Source organism: Hippocampus bargibanti, linkage group LG10, assembly GCF_051943395.1.
Source record: "Hippocampus bargibanti isolate YZ-2025 linkage group LG10, ASM5194339v1, whole genome shotgun sequence".
NCBI lineage: Eukaryota > Metazoa > Chordata > Actinopteri > Syngnathiformes > Syngnathidae > Hippocampus > Hippocampus bargibanti.
Window position 1 is genome coordinate 9,780,114 of NC_142743.1, and position 14,815 is coordinate 9,794,928.

At 39.6% G+C, this 14,815-nt stretch overlaps 2 protein-coding genes and 2 long non-coding RNA genes across 7 annotated transcripts in view; 2 read left to right on the plus strand and 2 right to left on the minus strand.

Annotated features, from left to right (window-relative positions):
• Positions 1–14,548, plus strand: brat1 (BRCA1 associated ATM activator 1). Of its 3 annotated transcripts, XR_016116214.1 has the most exons (13): positions 1–332; positions 1,847–1,995; positions 2,753–2,900; positions 2,991–3,372; positions 4,465–4,664; positions 4,731–4,837; positions 6,308–6,509; positions 7,442–7,515; positions 7,623–7,707; positions 8,524–8,786; positions 10,054–10,233; positions 11,537–11,662; positions 14,419–14,548. XR_016116214.1 is itself a non-coding variant. In XM_089005991.1 (11 exons), exons 1-11 carry the CDS (start codon positions 206–208, stop codon positions 10,789–10,791), a joined length of 2,475 nt encoding a protein of 824 aa, XP_088862117.1. In that variant the 5' UTR covers positions 1–205; the 3' UTR covers positions 10,792–10,856. The 3 variants fall into 3 exon arrangements, 2 of the variants coding, with proteins under 2 accessions (XP_088862117.1, XP_088862118.1); XM_089005991.1 differs by lacking the exons at positions 11,537–11,662; positions 14,419–14,548 and having other exon boundaries at positions 10,054–10,856; XM_089005992.1 differs by lacking the exons at positions 11,537–11,662; positions 14,419–14,548 and having other exon boundaries at positions 2,991–3,366; positions 10,054–10,856.
• The window catches only part of LOC148892334 (uncharacterized), a 9,377-nt gene continuing 4,655 nt past the window's right edge, over positions 10,094–14,815 (minus strand). The window contains exon 3 of the long non-coding RNA XR_016116216.1: positions 10,094–10,226. This is a non-coding gene — a long non-coding RNA (uncharacterized LOC148892334). The remainder of the gene's footprint in view (positions 10,227–14,815) is intronic.
• LOC148892335 (uncharacterized) lies at positions 11,707–14,580 on the minus strand. The gene is made up of 2 exons (XR_016116217.1): positions 14,453–14,580; positions 11,707–14,363 (listed from the first exon to the last, which is right to left on the minus strand). It is a non-coding gene; the product is annotated as an uncharacterized LOC148892335 (long non-coding RNA).
• LOC148892336 (GRB2-related adapter protein-like) overlaps positions 14,473–14,815 on the plus strand; it is a 13,201-nt gene continuing 12,858 nt past the window's right edge. For both annotated transcript variants that reach the window (XR_016116215.1, XM_089005997.1), the window contains exons 1-2: positions 14,473–14,611; positions 14,679–14,776. Coding sequence is in view for 1 of the 2 variants with exons in the window: in XM_089005997.1 (XP_088862123.1) it covers positions 14,534–14,611; positions 14,679–14,776 (176 nt within the window). In the remaining variant the exon portion in view is untranslated. The remainder of the gene's footprint in view (positions 14,612–14,678; positions 14,777–14,815) is intronic.

The window sequence follows — 14,815 nt, forward strand, 5'->3', positions numbered from 1 at the left end:
TTCTGAGCATCCACATTGTTGTTAGTTAATCGAAAGCGATTGAAGGGGTGAAAAAGTAAAACGTTGCCGTTTGCGATGAAGCGATTTCCCGCGAGATTACGGAAACGTCTGCACATTTCTTTTTATCATCACTGAGTTGTGAAGTATTCATAGTTTGTTTTACGACGTGAGTCCTCTCTCTGTGGTATAACACTCGCTCACCAGCATGGATAGGGAGAGTGCTTCTCTGTTGTCCAATGTATGCGCACTCTTGGCGGACTCCGCCAAACCGCTGCCCGATGACACCAGCCTGGAAAAACTACTGGACCGGCTCACCGAATTCTCCCAGGCAGGTTCGTGTTCCCCAGTACATCGGACCGTTTGATCAAATGCCCGACCACTAAAGGCGTTTCGTGCACTCCTCAGGGCTTACAAATACTGTACTGTACAATAAACGCATACAATTTGAAAAGTAGTTATTCATTAATTTATGGTGCTCTCTAAATGTAATAATGTGGAAGGGATTAAAAATTACAATGGCTCCCCCAAATTCATAACAGCTTCCGAGAGGAAACCTTAACTACAATGTGACCCGCAGCAAAACAATTAGTTTGACACCCTTGTCATAGTGTGATGTAACATAGGGAAAGCGATAATCCTTTAGATATATATACTGTGACTGGAAGATAAAGCATCTTAAAGGGCTTTGAAGTTCTCTTTGTGATGTAATGTAGGGGAAGAGATGCCCAGTTCAGGGTAAGATCAGAGCATTGTGATCAAATATAGTTTTTGCTTTTTTGTTGCTGTGCCGATGACCATTTTGTGTTTGGGAGCCTTTTACTGAGTGAGTTGCTTGTTCTGTAGCCACAAAGGGACATAAGTCTTCTTGTGCCTGTCCCAAGCCCGGATAAATACAGAGGGTTGTGTCAGAAAGGGCATCCGACGTAAAAGCTTGGCCAAAACAAACCTGCGGATCAAACCTCTAAAGATGGAGGACACTGATTTGCTGTGGCGACCCCGTCAAGGGAAAAGCCGAAAGGAAAAGAAGAAGAAGACAATAAACACATCCAAATGTTTCAAAAAGCCAATCATGGTTTATGTTAAAGGAGATGGGCAAACATTTTATTGGGAACTTAAACAACCTAGTAAATCTTTTATTGTCACTGCCTAATTTAAGGTACATAATTGCGATACATACACTTGAGAAGTTCCACAAGGTCTTTCATTTAAGGCCTATCTCACTTCTGGCTAACATTGCCTGTACTGTTGTTGAGTGTGCATGTGTAAATGTGTGTGTGAGGCAAAGACAAGATTGGGGAAATTTCATGATTGATATCACCTGTGAAACGGGGACAATGTAAAGAGTTTGATGTTTCTCTTTAATCGTAAGTAGGTTCGTTGTCAGATCTCCCAGGCAAGTGACACGCAGATGTATCCCAGAGCTTGATCGTGGCCTGGAGTCGAGCAAGTCGTGTTGTGAACCCCGTTCGACGCTGTGCGGGTCACTGCGAGTCTGCATGCGTGTGTGTCTGAGTCCGAGTCCAACTGGTTCTGCCCCGTGATTCCCGCGCTACTTATACAGTACTGTATACTGAACTTACTGTGAAATGTAAATTTCTCCACTGCGAGACTAATAAAGGCAAATCCAATCCAATCCAATCCAATCCAATACCCTTTGCCTGTGTGGGAATGCATCAGGCTCTCTTGACAGACATCAAAGGGTTGAAAGGCGCACTTCCGTGTGACGCCACACATATTCTGCAAAATGTACCTTTTCGTTTTGAATCTAATCAGTCAACTCACTCCTTCGTTCTGAGTTTTTAATACATGTACTTGAGAATTTCTACATTTTCTTGTTTCTCTTTAGTTTTATCACTTCCGGATTGTTGTCCATGTCTTCTTGACTTCATCTCTACAATAGCCTCCAACTGCAGTTCGGATCCAAGCATCCTCTCCTTTGCCCTGAAGCTCAGCGGCCTGTTGGCAGCCACCAACGACGGCTACAGAGCCTTGCAGGTAGAAAGTAAACAGTTCGTTTTGGCACATAAAGGTGCCTGTTGATAATAAATTTGAGCCTTGTGGAAAAATGTATTTATTTCAGTCATTTCATTGAAAGAGTGAATTTAGGGCTGGGCAAGTATGGAATCAAATAATAATCACAATTATTTCTATGGGTGATCGATTGGTTAGCACGTGGACATCACACGGTGCAGAAGTGCAGGGTACGATTCTGGCTCCGGCCTCCCTATGTGAAGTTTGTATGTTCCGTGCCAGCGTAGATTTGCTCAGGGCACTCTGTTTTATTCCCACATTCCAAAAACATGCATGGCAGGTAAACCGAACACTAAATTGTTCTTAGGTGTACTCCGCATGCTTTTATATATATGTATAATGTACAGTAAAGTCTCGTTATATCGATATCGGTTATATCGATAGTACTGCTTATTATGATACTACAGTAAAGTCTCGTTATATCGATATCGGATATATCGATAGTCCCGGTTATATCGATACTATTTCTATGCACGCACGGAGAAAATTACATGCAAACAGGGTCGGATATATCGATAGTCCCGGTTATATCGATATTTTTTCGGACTCCCTTGAATATCGATATAATGAGACTTTACTGTATTTCTATGAACGCAAGGAGAAAATTTACATGCCGCAGGATCGGATATATCGATAGTTTGGTTATATCGATATTTTTTCCGACTCCCGAGAATATCGATATAACGAGACTTTACTGTATCTGTCTGTTTGTTCCATACAGGAGCACACAGTTCTCGATAAAATATTTAGTGTGCAACGCTGGAAGGATGCTGAGCTGTGGGATGACCCTTGTATCAGAATTGGCTGGATTCATGGCTTGAAGAGAATGCTTCTGAACCCGAAAGCTCTTGCTTTCTTTGTGCAGTCAGGTCTGCCCTCTTTTTTTATTTTCGTTTGCAAGTTAAAACAAAAAAAGGGCAGAACTGTTGTCATGATTCAATGGTCTTAATTCTGCATAGGTTTCATCACACCACTCCTTCCGCTCCAATCGGACCCAAGTATGTTTGTTGCCTCTGCCGCTAACCAGCTACTGGCCCACATCATCCTCGCAATTCAGCCAGAAGATGAAGAGTGTGCAAATATCCAAACCAATACAGAACACGGCCATGTTGTCTTGCAAATAACTGATCATATAAAGCAGTCACTGGTAACCAAAGAAGGCTCACTGGCAGCTGGTAGTCTGCAGGTTCTCAAGCTACTAGCGCTGATCCTGGACCAGGCCCGGCGTCCTCTGCGGGACCATCTGCTCACGGCGCTTGCTGCCTCTCTGGAGGAGCTGGCGGAAGCGGGATACAGTCAGATGACACCGGCTCTAATGGACGTCATTATGGCTGGGTATAGGTAGACTGAACAATTTATTATTTCATCGGCATCTCGATGTAGTAGAAATAAATGTTTAATTTTTAATAAAATACAATAAAGGCTACTGAACAATGAATTGATATGAAATCCAGTTTAAAAAAATATAATAATAATAATAGTAGATTTTAAAATCAAAAAGGACAATGGAGCAATAAACACCAGAACAATAAAACCACAAAACATCTCACTTCAAGTCCCATCTAAAAACCCACCTATTTAAAATTGTGTTTTCTGTGTAGCTCTCTTGTTTCTATTTATAATTGTATGTTATTTATTGCATTGTATTTGTGATTATATTTTATTTAGTATGGTACCGATGCTTGTCTGTGACTGTAAAGCGTCCTTGAGAGCTTTGAAAGGTGGTTAAAATGTAATGTATTATTATTATTACAAATAATTATAAATAATGATCTGATTAAACTAAGCTGTGAATGCGATTTTAAACAGATGGGTTTTGAGGTGGGATTTGATGTAGTAAAGTTGTTGTGTTGTTGAAATGAAGAAAGGTGGTTGTGTTTTTTCAGCCAAAGTCTAATCAAAAATACCAACAACATTTATAATAATAATACATTTCATTGATAAGCGCCTTTCAAAACGCTCAAGGTCACTTAACAGTTTCAGGCTAAGTATTTCTGTGGGTGAGCATCGGCAGCTACTTGTGCCAGCATTCAACTCAACCCGAAAGTAACTCAGATAGAAAGCCATCTCGCTAGCTAATAGCTAGCCAGCTAGATAGATAGCTAACCAGCTAGATAGCAAATTTAGATTGTTTATTGCAGTACAAATTAATTTATTGTTTGTTTGTTGAAAAAAAAAATCACCTATTCAATCACAATATTGTGGGGGTAAAAAAAAAAAATTGACAAAGATGAGCCTTTCCACCGCTCAAGTTACCTATCTATCAAGCTAGTTAGCTATACATCTATCTATCTAGCTGGCTATAAATATAGCTAGCAAGTTGGCCATAAATCTAGCTATCGAAAAATCTACATGTAGCTAGCTAGCTAGCCATCCAAGATATGCACTATTACATCATTCTGAACTATCTGAATTTTCCATGTTTGTCCGCAGCCCCGACAGTGACATAACCAACCGTCTTTTAACCTCTATGTTGAACGTCACCCAACCCGCCGACCTCGTCCAAGCTGCGGAGGCGTTTCTTCACCAAACTCGCTCATGTGCATCAAGTGATGCAGCCAACGTAAAACAGGCCGTGAGAATCATCCTACTGCCCCTCCACTTTGTCACTGAGCTTCCCCTACTAGGAACAGGTATGAACTCTACATTGTAACAAAGCAACAGGTATAAGCGTTTGTTGTATTAAAAAATATTTTCAGCCCCTTTAGCAGACACCACAATAATGACGACACAGCTGAAGAATAAAAGCACGTTCATCTCCATGATCTGTGTCAGTCTGAGAAACACCCCTCAGGTGGCTCTTATGGTAAGACAAAAAATACACTGTAAGTGTATACAGACACTCCCCTACTTACAAGCCTTCGAGTTATGAACAACAGTACATATGAACATTTTTGTAGTAACATGTAGTATTCTCTCCAGTTGTACATGTACATATTTTTATAGAGCATATTTGTTGATGAAATGTTCATTTTTCAGTACAAACCAAGACAGGTTACTTATACAAGCCTTAAAGGACAACCGACATCACTTTTTTGTTTCCTAACTGACATCAGAAAAACGTTTTATAGCATCTAAAATACCCAAAACACGTAGTATGATATTTTTAGTCAAATGTAAAACACCAATAAAAATGACCGCCGTCCTGCCTGTTTTCCAGCTCTCCCAGGAGCAACGCACCTGATTCAAATCATCAGGACCATTTTGATGCTGCTTCAGAGCTGGCTGATGAGCTGATCATTGGGATCAGGTGTGTTGCTCCTGGGAGAGCTGGAAAACAGGCAGTACGGCGGCCCTCGAGGACAGACTTTGGACACCCCTGACTTAAAGTGTCCAAAATCTGCAAAAAAAATGAACCCGGAAGTGGCCAGTTTCAGAAGGTCCCGCCCCCTTGTTCGTGGCGTCACCCCAAGACATCTTGCCTTGCTGGAGAATCAAAACAATAGCTTCAAATTCGGAGAATATGCTTTCTTGTTACTCATCCAGTTATGAATATGATTCAAATAGTTCTGAAGAGGAAAGCATACATGTTTGCAATCGATTAAAGAATTTATTCCGTACCATTTTGAGGCAATAGGAGGAGAAAATGTAGCACTAAAAAAGAGGCAGAAAATGGCGACAAAGCTCCGTGTAAAGATTAATCAGCCTGTTTCCATAGGCCTCCATAAGCTTTGTCGCCTCTTCTGCCTCTTTTTGGTGCAACACAAAGTTTTCAGACCAAACAAGTCCAGCAAATTGCATTGACGTGATGAAAGGACTGCAACAATGTGTCCTTTTTTCGGTCCGGGGCGTTCCTTCAGTGACGTAGGGTGAGGACTCGTCACCAACTCAAAAGCAAGACTTCCGGAATATTCAGCGCGAGTCTTAAAACGTAAAATATAGCTATATGCGGTGGAATCTTTATAAAATACGCTCAGTAGAAGTCATTTGAAGCCATTTTACAAATTATGGACACAACTTGTCCGGAGACGTCGGTTGTCCTTTAAACATACATTCTATACAAAATATTACGAACAAATTCACCATATGAACAACCTTTCGGAATTATCTCTTTCGTAAGTTGGTGCCTGATTTAGAGCATGTTGAGATAGCGTGACAGACCATCAGCTATGCCCACGGGCATTTGTTGCGGCTTGTCTTAAAATTTTGAAATCAAAATAAAAATGTTATAATCCACAAATGCTGAGCTGTACTGCTCTTTGAATTTTCGGTTCATATAAATGTGGATAGAAATTGGACTGCATATATGTGATTGAGAATTCCCCTTTTCCTTTAGACCCCAGGCGTTCTCCCGTGTCTCCCGGGTCTGATTGTCCAATCAGTTGTTACGCTGCTAAGAATCTGCAGTGGTGACGCTTCCGCCTCCTCTTCGTCCTCACTCGATGGCTACAAGAATGAGGCCTATCGGTGCATCGTCAGCAATGGCAGAGTTCAGAAATCCGCTTTGGAGGCTTTGGCTTCCCTCAGCAGTAGCACAGGTAATCAAGCCAAGCATCATATAAAAAAAGATTCACACAGGGAGAATTTTCTTGTTATGGATCTCATCAAATATTTTTTTTTCTTATCCTGTGACTGTAAAGTGTCCTTGAGAATTTTGAAAGGCGCTTATAAATGAAATGTATGTATTATTGGATTGGATTGGATTTGCCTTTGTTAGTCTCTCAGTGGAGAAATTTACATTTCACAGCAGCAAAGCGATAAAGGGAATGAAAGTAGACAAACAAAATACATGAGCTGCTGGAAAGGCAGCCACTCTCGCGGCGCCGTCTTGAAGTCAAAAGAACAAAAATAAATAAATAACAAATAATATGACAACACAAAGACACAGAGAGTCATTCCTTCTTAAGCACTTTCTGTACCCTCTTTGTTACATGAAGCAGTTCCACATGAAAGAGGAGAGGATCAAAGCGTCTTTCCACCAATGGATCAGGGACATCATGGTGAAATGTGCACGTCGGCTACAAGCTAAATGTTGAAAGCAAGCATAGCATCCATTGACGAAAAGAGATTGTCTCACATCTCCTGTCCCACATAAATCCGCTTCAATTCCAAGCCGCGACACTTTAACAGCACCGACCTTTCCGCTGAACAAAGCGGGGCTGTCAAGATGCTGCCCAGTACTGGCGCAAAAAAAATCACAATCACCCCCGGTTGCCAAGCGAGGACACTCAAATGCCACCGACATTCCTCCTGATCAAAAACAGTACTGGCATATTCGTGCTGCCGAAAAGGCGCAACCGCTCAGCACAGTCTGCTTGATGGTGGTCAAAAATGCTGAAAAACAGTCCGTATCCATTCCACACGATGCACAACTACTAGGGCGCCATCTAAGACTCTTATCCTTCTTCTTCTCATTATTATTATTATTTAGATGTACGGCATGAAACATATATTGATGTTTGCGGTTTAGGGGCTGACAGCACAAAGGACAAGGTGTCTGAAGTCCTGGTACATTATATAAGTAACCCCGATTCAGACCCCATTGTAAGTACTATTTGCATTTCATAGAATGTGGTAGTCATTTTGGAAGATGAAAGCATCCCAGAAGTGTTGAAAAAATAATAACAAAGTATGGTGTGTTGTGATTTTAGGTACTGCAAAAGTCCTACAAAGCATTTGTACAGTGGACAAGTGTTTGGATGGACCTCTCATTTATTCCACAGAAACTCAGAAAAGGTAGTGGTAGCATCCTTTGTGTGTTTACAGGGGAGAAATCCTCTCTTATACAAATTAACAAACTTAAAGGACAACCGACACCATTTTTTTGTTTCCTAACTGACATCAGAAAAACGTTTTATGGCATCTAAAATACCCAAAAGACGCAGGCTGATATTTTTAGTCAAATGAAAAACACTAATAAAAATGACTTAGTGTCCCAAAACTACTTCAAAATGACCTCAGAAAGTTTCACTTTCAGGTGGTCCCGCCCCCTTGTTCGTGATGTCACGCCAGGACGTCTTGCCTTGCTCTAGAATCAAAACAATGGCTTCACATTCGGAGAAGATGCTTTCGTTACTCATCCAGTTATGAATATGATTCAAATACTTCTGAAGAGGAAAGCATACATATTTGCAATCGATTAAAGAAGTCCTCCCGTATCATTTTGCTCCGTTGGAAATGGGCTGATTTGTCTGCTGGGAATTTGTGTCATGTGAAATAGTAGTCTTGGTGCAACACACAACGATTCACCATCACATTATTTGTGATTTTCTTCTAATTTCGCCATCAACGTACCCATAATGCATTGCGTGTCGCTTTCTCGGTAAGGGGCGTTTCTGACGTGACGTGACGTCAGGAATCGTCACCAACTCGAAAACAAGACTTCCTGAATATTCAGCGTGAGTCTTAAAACGTAAAATATAGCTACATATATACCGTGGAATTTTTGTAAAATACGCTCAGTAGAAGTCATTTCAAAAAGTCCACTCGACGAATATGAACAAACATCCATGGCAGTGAACAGATTCAAAAGAATGAAACCTTTGCATTTAGATCTCCTAATGGGAGTGGAAAAGCGTGCATGCGATCCACGATGGGAGGTGAGAGACTCCACCATCGAGTTTTTGGGACAGCTGCACTGCGTCCCATGCCCGAAATCGGCTGACTCGGCTTTGCTGAGCGAGCGCCTTACCGCACCGCTACTCTGGGAGGCGCTGCAGGATCCCGAGAGCTACGTAAGAGCGAGCGCAGTGTCTGCACTGGCGCGGGGTCTCCGGCCAAGCTGGCTGAATGGAAATGAGTTGTCTCAGGAACAGGTAGGTAAAATTGTGGCGTCTTTCACTAATTGCTTTGTGTCAATTCACCAAATATGTCTGGATCAGAGTTTTAATACTTTTGGGGATTTTGTTACCGGTAATTGTTATTTTCGTTTGATGTCTTTATTTTTCTTCTATATTTTTTTTCATTAATATTTTTTTAAAGATTAGCATGTCTTTTTTTCTTGAATATTCTTTTTTTTTGTTCAATATTTTTTGGGAGGTTATTTGCACTCATTTGGGTTTTATTTTATATTTTTAGGTTTTAAAATCACTTGATGTAGTTTACCAGCGTTTTCATTTTTAAAAGCATTTTTATTTTATTGACAATGATTCATTTTTTTCATTTTACTGTTATTTTGTTCAAAAATTTCTTTATTATTAAATATAAATATTAATTATTTGTTTTCATTTTTGAAAAGTATTTTTATTTAATTCATGAAAATGTATTAGTTATATTTTCCATTTTCTGTTTACTTTTTTCATAAAATATTTATTTATTATTTTAAATTATTTGTAGTACTTATTTGATTTTTTTTAAATCACAAGATCTGATTTCTCTCAGTTTTGAATTTTAAAAAGCATTTTTATTTTATTTAATTGACAACAATTTCTAATTTTATAGTATTTTTTAATGTTTTTTTCTTTATTTATTATTTCTATATTTTTTATCTTATAATCACCAAATATAGTTTCTGTCATTTTTCATTTTTAAAAAGTATTTTTATTTTATTTAATTCATTATAATTTATTGGTTTAGTTATTTTCATTTTCTGCTTAGTTTTTTCAAAAAAATATCTTTTATCTTTTTATCTTTTTTTAATCTTATAATCACCAAATATAGTTTCTATCATTTTTAAAAAGTATTTTAATTTTATTTAATTCATTATAATTTATTAGTTCAGTTTTTTTTCATTTTCTGCTTAGTTTTTTCCAAAAATATTTTTTAATTATTATTATTTTAAATTAGTTGTAGTACTTGTTTGCTTTATTTGTAACATTTTAACAATTTAATTCACAAAAATGTATAGATTTTTTTTTCATTTTCTGTTTGCTTTTTTCAAAAATTATATATTTATTTGTTATTATTTTAAATTAGTTGTAGTACTCATTTGATTTATTAAAAAAAATAAAAAATCACAAGATGTAATTTCCGTCAGTTTTGAATTTTAAAAAGCATTTTATTGTATTTAATTCACGAAAATTCATTAGTTTTTGGAAACTTGAGCAACTTTAGTCTGGAGTTGGCAATGTCTTCTATTTCCAGACTGACACAGTGGGTCGCCTCTTAAAGATTCTTTGTGAGGACACAGAAGGTTTCGCCAGGCGGGCCGTGGTCCGCTACTTCATGGCCTGGCTCTCCTCTTGTCCTTCGTCACCCCCATCGCTTCTCTCGGAGTCGCTGCGTGTTGTCCTCTCGCGCGGCAGCCTGGATTTGGACTGGGAGGTAAAAGTCAACACGTTAGAGTTGGCTGAGCTCCTTGTGGATGCCGCCTTTTCATCTCAAAAGAGATGTGTAGAAATTCACCCTTATGCGACACTTTCAACGCACGCAAATGGACAGTCGCGGGACGGAGATGCCGCTTTATTCTCGCCGTTGAGTTCCTTACTGGATCAAGGCGTCTTCTCGGTGTTGCTGAGCAGCCTGTTGGACTGCGACCGCCCCGTTGCATTAAAGGCTTGTGAACTCCTCATAAGAATCCGAGAAACAATCGACCCGGCGGGCGACGTGACAACTGCCGTGGCCTGTGAACTGCCTGATTGGGGTTGGGGGAAGGAAATCAGGAAGCTGCTAAAGAACCAAGGAAACGATGGCCAACGCGTAAGCGTACGGCAAGTTTTAACCTCACTGGTCCTAGATGAGCGGCTGGACCTTCTGAGCCAGAGCAGCGATCATGTTCAAAACTCTTTCAAGTCTTTGCTGCAGGACATCTTGAGTGCAGGAGTTACTCCCCGGGACGCCGGGAAGGATGACGGTCAAGAAGTCATCGTGGACTGTTACTGACTTACTGTACATTGACCGTACTCGGGGGGTAACATTTTAGAATAAACCTAAAACGTTGACCTTGATTTGTGACAACAGGATGTCATTTTTGTACATTCTTCCTCACAGAAAGTCACACAAAGCAAAACACAGACTCTTCTGATCTGTCAGAGATGTTTGTTCGGACACTGTGAACAAAGGCTCGAACACAGGAAGATTGTCTTTTACTGCCGTCACGGGACGCAGCCATCCATGACTGACGCCCGACCTCTGCAGCTCTCTGCCACGCTATTTATTGAGAGTACAGTGATATCTAGGTTTACAAACCCCTTGACTTACAAACTTTTCGGTTTACAAACGTTAAATTTATGAAAATTTTACCCTGGCATACAAACTTATTTCGTACACTGACCTTCCTCAATTAGTAATGTGTCGTTCGCGAACGAGACCATTCTTCTTACAACAAAATGGCAGCCGACTGTTTTTGTCCTCTAGTCCCCGCCCCCAGTCTTCAGTTAAAACCATGTGATTGGTCAAGAACACAACAATGAGGGGAGGTGGTTTAAACATTAAAGAGACAGGCAGACGACAGTGAGAGAGTTTCAACTTTGCAGAGTGGAGACTGCAAGGTTAAGATTCCCATCAATCAGGCTCCACAAACAACCCGCACAAGCCGTCTGTACACTTGATGCAAAAAGCTATCAACCCAGCTAAACAGAACATAATTGATGAGAAACTATCTACTAACTGTTGAAATTTATCGCAGAGAAAGCACCTACAAGGGATCATTCCTCAAGATGGTGAAAGAAGATGGTTACGTTCCTCATCAAGTGTTTAATGCTGAGGAAACCGGCCACTCCGTTACATCAAGCCATCAACGACCATCACAAAGGTAAATAAAATGACTTTATTATACAGTACAGTTTATTTCTTTAATTATAATAACATAGCACATTTATTATACATAAATTAAGGTATATTTTGTGGAGTTTTAAGGCTTAGAAAATTATGTTTTATGGGGACCTGGGAACGGATTATTCTCATTTTAATGGTTTCCTGTGGGAAATTATTTTTTGGGATACACACTTTTCGCCTTACACACTCGCCTTACACCCTGGTCTGGGAACCAATTAAGTTCGTAAGCCAAGGTATCACTGTATATGCAAATCTAAGCGATACATTAGTAAAACTTCTTGATTTGAATACCACGCAGCTGGACGGCCCATGGTACAAGCACCAACATCCATAAACCAACAGAACATAAACATTTTAATGAGTTTCCTTTTCATGAACGGATAGATTTGTAACCTGGCTAATGAGCTCTGCTTGTGAAGGAGTTTATCGAGTCCTAAATTTCGCCCAAGGTCAGATCTCCTACCTGAGGATGACATTTTAACACGCTGTGTCTGTTCACCTCAGATTGACCCCAGATTTTCTGTGCTTCCATTGTGGGCCTTGTGTTCGGCCAACTAAGCATACAAGTTTTTTTAACTTCTTTCTTTCCTTTCCTCTTACTTTCATCACTTTGCTGATGTGAAATGTAAATGTATCCACTGCCAGCCTAATAAAGGCTAATCCGATCCAAATCTTCAGCAGAAAAAAAGATTTTTTTGCTACCATTCACTATTCATAATTTTTTGGTCTTGTCTCATTCAAGTGCAAGCAGGTCAGATATTAATAAGCCCCTTTTCTGGCATAAATAATTTCATGATGACATCAGTGTTACATAATGATAAATAATGAAATGCCGAGCAAGGGGATTTGTGTCTGTTATTTATAGACTCATGTGTTACTGTTCCAATCATTTTTAATCCTACATCTTAAATGTGCTCTAATCATATTCAACTATTTTACCAATTAATATAGTATGTTGATAATTGTAGTTTGGATGAAATGCCAATTGTCATACTGTGACAACCTTGTGACGGAACGCCTGGTTGTCTCTGTAAAATCTGTACTCAGCATGTGGTGGAAGGTTAGGCGGGTCAACATGAGTCCGGACAGCTACCTCAGTACAGCCTGAGCACAGCTGATCTAAAAACGTTCGAAAATATTTGTTTCAGCATACGAGACATTTACACACCAAACAACAGAAAATAAGGATTTTGATATCAGTGTTGTTATTTGTCAAATGTACTTTATTTTTCGCACTATGAGGCACTTTGGACGATAAGGCGCACCATCAATGAATAAAAAATGGCCTATTTTAAAACTCCAATAATCAGTCGCGTTATGCATTCACTGGATGGAGTTACGCTAAAGAGAATACAATACAATACAGCTTTATTCATATCCAGCCGTCACAACCATTGCAAGTGATAAAGGCGCTTTACATACCTTTTAACTCATTCACTGCCAGACGTACAAAAATGTGTCCACTCCAGTGCCAGGGTTTTTGTCATTGTCACTTGAATTCCAGAACCCACGGAATATTGAGTTTTTGGACTACATAAACATTCATTGCAGTGTAAGAAACCTTAGACTCCCTTGTTTCGTCAGAAAAAAAGTTATGTTCAACGTAAGCTAACAAAATACACATTTAAATTTTAGTCAACAAAACAAAAGAAAAAAGGAGTGCTTGAAAATCGACAAAAAGTAAAAATGTAATCGTCATTTTTGTAGCTATAGTCTTACATAATATTGGTTTATTTTTAATGTATTTATGTTTTCATTTTATGACAAAACCTAACGTTTGAACATGCATATGAGAGTTTATTTTACCTTAACAACACCTCCCGACTTTTGTTTCTAGCTTGTACTCCACAAAAATAAAATAATTTTAAGTCATTCACTGCCAGGCAATGTGCAAAAATGTGTCCACTCCAGTGCCAGGGTTTTTGACATTGTCACTCGAAGTCCAGGACCCACAGAATATTGAGTTTTAAGACTACATTAACATTCAATGCGGCGTAATAAACCTTAGACTCGCTTCTTTCATCAGAAATAAATAAATAATTCCTAAATTATATGGGTCTGGAGTTATCTGAGCTTGAAATGTGGGCGGCTGTCCAAAATACAATGCAATACATACATATTGGTTGATATCGCGCTTAAACAACAGCTGAAGCTGGAACAAAATGCGAACATGGTAAAAAAGGAAATGCTACCCCCTTGCGGAAAAGAAAAAAAAATGCCGGAGGCCATGGCCAGCGCTTTATTGGCACCCAAGCATGAGAAAACAAAACCTGAACAAATTCGGGAATGGCGCTCCACGTCATATTTTCAAATCCCGAATAAATTTGTGAATGGCAGTGAATAAGTTGAAATACTACATCCAAAACAAATCTGAATACTGGTCCATGTGTAAATATAATCTGATAATAATTACTGTAACTGCTTTTAGGCACGGTATATTAAAATCATCCATTTTAATAATGTATAATTGTTATTTGACTGTATTATGACTTTTTTATTTTTACTTCAATTTGATACTGGATTTTATTTTAAGCCCTAGTGCTTCCCCAGTGCGTGATGTGTACGGACATGAGCTCGAGCCACAGGAGGCAGTCGCTTGCGTTCACGTGTTCACGCACACAAACTCAGTCACATGGAGAAAGAGAGGGACACGCGGGTGGAGAGCCTCTCCTCATTAACTAATGGGTGGTAGAACACACACACGCATAACGCAATTGCTTCTCTTCTCCGTAGGGGAGTCCGATTCACGCACTGGCTGGTCTCTTACCGCTGTCCTCTCTCCTCATTGATGAAGTGAAGCGTGTTACTTGCTGGTGGCTTGTTTCTCTCCTCTCCTGGATTCCAAAACATGGAGGCTGTGGCACTTTTCTCCTTCGCCGCATGCGAAGCGGATGAGCTCAGCTTCCAGAAAGGGGATGTCGTCAAGGTAAATGCAGATGTGTCCCGAGTATGTGGCATTGAGTCCATATAATGCTTGTATCATGTGCATATAGGTGACAGAAATGGAGGAAGATTCTTGTTGGTACACAGCAGAGACGGAAGGGAAAAGGGGATACGTGCCGCAAAACTACATTTCTCTGCTGCCTCATCCGTAAGAATCGTTTTAAAAGTTATTTTTGTTGATCCATGT